Source organism: Lathyrus oleraceus, chromosome 1, assembly GCF_024323335.1.
Source record: "Lathyrus oleraceus cultivar Zhongwan6 chromosome 1, CAAS_Psat_ZW6_1.0, whole genome shotgun sequence".
In the NCBI taxonomy this organism is placed as follows: domain Eukaryota; kingdom Viridiplantae; phylum Streptophyta; class Magnoliopsida; order Fabales; family Fabaceae; genus Lathyrus; species Lathyrus oleraceus.
The window spans coordinates 113,036,919-113,042,918 of NC_066579.1; the positions used below are offsets into that span (position 1 = coordinate 113,036,919).

The 6,000-nt window shown below is 32.7% G+C and overlaps 1 protein-coding gene across 1 annotated transcript; it reads right to left on the reverse strand.

The window, feature by feature from the left end:
- Positions 1-4,833: 4,833 nt before the first annotated feature.
- LOC127094529 (ubiquitin-like-specific protease 1D) lies at positions 4,834-5,746 on the reverse strand. The gene is made up of 2 exons (XM_051033355.1): positions 5,659-5,746; positions 4,834-5,564 (listed from the first exon to the last, which is right to left on the reverse strand). Exons 1-2 carry the CDS (start codon positions 5,744-5,746, stop codon positions 4,834-4,836), a joined length of 819 nt encoding a protein of 272 aa, XP_050889312.1.
- Between the last annotated feature and the right edge of the window lie 254 nt (positions 5,747-6,000).

Below are 6,000 nucleotides of genomic sequence, written 5' to 3' on the forward strand. Positions count from 1 at the left end.
TGCATTATTTCTCTTTTAATTTCTAGTTTCTAAAAATGATTTTTAATATTTTTTATTTTATCATTTTCTATTTTTTAGTAATTTTCTCTTTTTTGGTCATTTTTAATTCATTTTAAATAATTTTTGATATTCAAAAAATACAAAAATATTTTCTCAACCTCTTTGAATGATGATAGTTCTATGAAAAATATTCTCATCAATTTATTAATTGATTTGAGATTTATTTGAGATTTTAGTTCAATTAGGTTATTTTTATGCATTTTTAATTGATTTAAAATAGTTTCTGACTTCTAAAAATGCTGAAATTTTTTGTCAAACTTTGTTTGACCTTGTTGAATGTGGGATAATTCACTTGGACTTTTCAAAGTTGATTTGAAGTGAATTTGAAGTTTGACCTTTCTTTATTATTTTAATTCAAGTTTTATTTTAAATGTTAAAAATGCCAAAAATATTTGACTTGCTTCTGTTTTCTATTGTTTGACCTTGATCTTCCTTATCTTTGGTCAACATTTGTTGATTAGTACATACCATTTCCATTATATGCACTTGAATTCTTCATCTTCTTTTTTTTTCTTTTTCTTTTTGATCAATGAGTTAAAGGTTGATGGTTAGCATTGATTAGGGAGGTTTAATCTTCCTTGATTTAAATCTAATTCATCTTGATCATGGATCAAGTGAATGGCTTTGCATTAAGGATAGATTGCTTCCTAAATCACGCAAAGGACCTAAATCAATACAAGATCATTTCTCATCTTCTTTTTGGCATGACAAGTTGTTGGAGTTTGATTCACTAATCAAGACCTCTAACTTGTGTTGTTGCCTACATTATTATTGACCGACCTCAGATAGTTATGACTTCTACATAAGTTCAATTACGATTGCTTAACATAGCGCTAAATTTGCCTTATGGCTCACTAACTATTAACACTAACCATTAACCATTAACATTTACTTCTTGTACTTTACATTTATGCAATTTACTATTCTTGTACATATTATTCATTTGCTTTTTCCTTTGCTCATTTGAGCACATGTTTATGTTAATGCAATTTGCCTTTTGCTCACTTGAGCACATAATTGTGTATATATCATTGTGCTTGTGTTTTGTTTTGATTGTTGTGGACAAAAATGCAAAGAAATGAACAATGGACTTAGACTTTAGGACTTTCCCTATGCAAATTTGGAGTCAAAGAGCAACTAGGCATTGGGCCTTTAGAGTGCTATAAAACTCAAAGAGCAACTAGGCATTGGGTCTTTAGAATGCTATAAATGTTGAAGAGAACTTTGAAAGGACCAATTTCTAAACTCCTTCTTGTTCATTCTTGATTTGTTTGATAGAACTTTTTAATATGTGTGTTCTTGTGCTAGGGATTCCAACATTGGGCCTAAGAGATGAACCATTGCCATGAGCTTCTAAGAGAGAGAGAGATCTAAGAGCCATTGAGGAACTTTCCAAGAGCTTGTTTGATTATGTTGATTGCTTGAGCTTACTATTATTTTGCTTGCATATTCCAAAGGATGGGAGCTACTTGGATCATCAATATGATCTCAAGAGAGGAACTCCATTTGTGGTCTTACTTCTTATCCCTTATCTCTTGTATGATTAGGACTTTAGCCATTCTTCTTCTTCCCTCCACTCTAACCCAAGCCAAAACTTTTGTGCAAACATTTAACACTTCTTTTCCAACATTAGAAACCTAAGCCTTATGCTTTTGATTTTCAAACTTTCTTTTCATAACACTTATTTTGAATTGAACTTCTAAGTCAACTTTGACCATATTTTGTACATACTTTTCATTGGTAAATATAACTCATTCAAATACTTTGGTGGTTTCAATGGCCACTTTCTTAATCCAACTTTTCTCATAACCTCTAGCTATTAGGTTTGAGTTATCCTTGAGGTAGATGTAATACTCACCTATATCCTTAGTGATGGACAATGAGTCTTCCATGCTTATTATAGGGTTAACCCCTCACTAGCATGTTGAAGCTATCCTCACATGGTGGATCTGTGGTTTTAGGTTGAGTTTTCTCCCTTGGATAACAAAAGACCTTAAGGCTTTTGGACCAATCAATTCACCAACTCATTTTGAGATTTTTACCCCGAACTACGAGGTTTTGATCCTAATCTTTTTCAAGATGGTACGTAGGCAATGGGTTCATCCATCCAAACACAAAATTGTAAATAACTTGTATATTCTCTTCTCATCTCTTCAATCATGTTTGCACAAACAATTTTTCACAAAATACCAACCTTACAACAAGTGTGAAAAGGGCTCCCTAGGAGTACATAGGATGTTTTGGGTGCTTAAAACCTTCTCATTGCATAACCAACCCCCTTACCCAGATATCTGACATTTTTATTAGTTTTTAATTTGATAAAACTTCTCGGTTTTTGTTCGCTTTCTAACCATTCTTTTGGATAAATAGAAGTGCGGTGGCGACTCGACTTGTATGATTTATCTTAGATTTAGTCAATATCTCTAATGGTAACGAATACTCCGCTACACGAGGACAGATAGATTTGATGTGTTAAGATATTTTTGTTGGATGATAATTACTCGGATAGTCGAGTAAGACGACTCTTATCCTAATAGTCGGGAAAGAGAATAGAAGACTCTAGACCGTTTTCTTTTTCATCCTTAGTAATTGTGAAAATAAGTTTATGTATGGTTGATGTGTTTTTATATAAACAACAAATACTCGAATGGCTGAGTAAGACAATCATATCCAAGCATTTAAGGAGAGGAATCGAAGACTTAAGACCATCTCCCTTTTTGTATAGTTTATTGTGAAAATGATTTGATTAAGTTATAAGTTTGTGGGAAAATGACAATTGTTTGACTAACCGAGTAAGGGAACTTGTACTCAAACAATCGAGGAGAGGAGTTGAAGGCTCAAAACCATATCCCTTTTCATTTAGTTTATTATAAGAATGTTTTGATTTAATTGGGTTTAGAAGTTTGTAGAGAAATGACAATTATCTGACTGACCGAGTAAGAGAACTCGTATTCAAACAATTGAGGAGAGAAGTTAAAGGCTTAAAACCATCCCCCTTTTCATTTCATTATTATGAAAATAATTTGATTAGGTTAAGTTTGGGTGAGTTAGAAATGACGATTATTTGACTAACCGAGTAAGAGAACTCGTATTCAAATAATCGAGGAGAGGAATTGAAAACTCAAAATCATCCCCCTTTTCATTTCCAAATGAAATGGTGTTTAATCGTAATTAGGTGTTTTTAATTAATTTTGAATAAAATACTCGACATTGGGTCGAGGTTTTAAATTTGTGTTTGTAAATAAATCGGATTTTAATTAGTGAATCAATCATCTACTCGATTAATTAAAATCAAATAGGTCTCATTGTGAGAAAGCCCAAGAGTAAGCTATGTGAGGTTGATGGCGATGCTAAAAGCGATCGACTTACAAGGGTATGGAAATGGACTCGATATTAAATCGAAAATTGTATGATTTTAATGGTTTATAATGGTTTTGAATTGATGAAGAATTTGAATGAGTTTTGTTCATGATTGTAACACAACACACACATGGAATCAAACATTTATACAAATGACTAAACAAGTACCAACACAAATAGAGTTTCAGTGTGAAACTCTAATTTAGAATTTAGGGATTTTGAGCTCTAAGTGAATGGTTCTTGGGTGAACTTTGACAGAGTAACGGTGAGAGTCCTTTGCAATGATTGAGTCGCTCTCTTTTATAGAGGGGTTATGGATCTCAAAGATTGTCCGATTCACCAAATCTAGTTGTAATCCCGTTAGAGATTTTCGTTAGATACTGTGGGGACCAAATTTTTGCATCCCTGATCTTGTGGGATCAAATTGTGAGGGGGGGGGGGGGGGCGACCATTCTGGCTACGCTTGGTGTATTCCTTATGTTCTTAACTTCTTGCTGTGGTCCCCTGTATACTTCTTCTTTAAACAATTATTAATCCTTTTTAATTGTTTTTAGGTTTTGGATGCTAATGATTTGTTTTCTTGCAGGTTATGTATGTGATGGCTTGGTGCGAACGTGAAGACGATGAGGACGTGAAGACGATAAGGAAGTGGATTGCACACTAGTACGTAAGCTATGGTCCCAGCTCAATAAATCTTTTTTCAAATGGGATGGATTTACATCGAATTGCACCTTGGTCGAAGACTTGGTTCCACAAATTGTAATTAGTACTGTATTTATTTATAATGATGATTTTGGAAAAGCAATATGTACAATTTCTCATTCTCACGTACTATCCCAAGTTTTGTGAAAAGAAAAAACCTGAATACATTTGGTAAATGTAAACAACTTTGTATTAATGGACCCTTTTGGACAGTTGAGACCTTCCTTTATTTCTTTGTATTAAACATTGTGGAACAATGTTTTATACTAGTAAAGATGTTTTTACAATGTAATGTGAAGCTTTCATCCAATGGAGTAATTATTTCAATTGCAAGCTAATTACTCCATCTTATTACAAAATAGAATCACTAGGTATAAGACCATAGTTAAATCCTAAATAATATAGAATGAAGATTAAGAGAGAAACGAAAATAAAATATACTTAGGGAAAGAATGTTAACCTTTTTTTAAAAGTAAATCCCTTTGACTTTTTTTGTTTTCTTGCTTATTACTATGAATGACAAGAAATGATAATGTAAACATAAGTGCCAAGCCAACAATACTGACAAGTACCCTTCTTTTGAATAAAAGGGAAAACAAATGTGGTCATTCATTCAAAAACTTCCATTAATGTGGTCATTTATTCAAAAAAAACTTCCCCTTAATGGATTTACACAAATGATATTTTGATTAGTGATGCAACATGACCAAATCAAATGGTCATGAGACCACCAATTAAAACTTTATGATAAAGGAAAAAATTGGGGTATGACACATCGCAAGCAGATGAAGGGGATGACTCATTGATACCACCAGGCTTGACTGAACTGTGTAGTTCTGCTACAAGCAACTTGTGGATTTTCGCTCTCAAACTGGACGCTTCTTCAGGTTTCAACCATTTCTTGCTAAACATTGCTAAATTTTTCTTTTTCAGTCGATCGGGTGCCTTTTCCATGAAACGCCTAATGAAGTACAACACAAAAAGACCACAGTCATACTCATTCTTTTGTTGGGGAACCTTCATGATTATAGTTTCAATTGTACTAGAAAGAGACTTCCATATTCTGTTTGCAATCGGAACATCTGATGACATGCATTCCTTACTCAAATAGTTCCTTTCTTCTATCAAATAGATTTTAATGTTTTCAAAAAATGATCGACTAGAGTGAAGCCCCAAAGAGTCCAAATGAAGTATTATTGGTCCCGATTCATCTTCTTTGTTGGGGAAACAAATAATGCTCAAGCTCCAATAAAGATCCTGGTGTATTGGAATCACAACATATGCCTTCTGAAAAATATTTACACTCTTCCACCACCTTCTGAACTTTTCAAATAGTGTGTTTCTGTTACTATCGTTGCAGGAAACAACTTCTTTAAGTTTCTTGTAGAAATATGTGTTGAAAAAATGGTAGTCTGATATTGTAGGAGATACTTGGTGATTGCCTTATGGTCAAGCGGAACCAGGTTTTGGATTCAGCTTGGGATTATATTTGTATGTTTTACATAATGTTGTAATTCATTTGGAATTTTAATTTACGGACATGTGCGTACGAAATTGTTATTGAATTTGTAAAAAAAACAATGGTTGAATGTGAAAATGTAAAAGAAAGTGGATTGGAATGCATTTAGAATGTGAGATATTTTTGTAATGTAAAGTTTATGTAATGAATTTGAAATGGTATATAATGAATCATGGTTTGAATCATTTTTGTTGTTAGTGTTAAAATTGAATGAAACTATGGTTTTATTATGAATGTTATAGAAAACAAAATGGACTGTACGTAATCGAAAATTGTATATAAATGATAGAATTGGAATTGTATTGTATAAGAATTTCTAATGGTTTTAGGATTTGGTTTATGAATGGTTATTGAATGTA

Coding starts and splice junctions, on each gene's coding strand:
- LOC127094529 (XM_051033355.1), bottom strand. CDS start 5,746: ATGCATTCCAATCCACTTTCTTTTACATTTTCACATTCAACCATTGTT. Junction 5,565..5,658: donor AATTTCGTACGCACATGTCC/GTAAATTAAAAT, acceptor CTTGACCATAAG/GCAATCACCAAGTATCTCCT.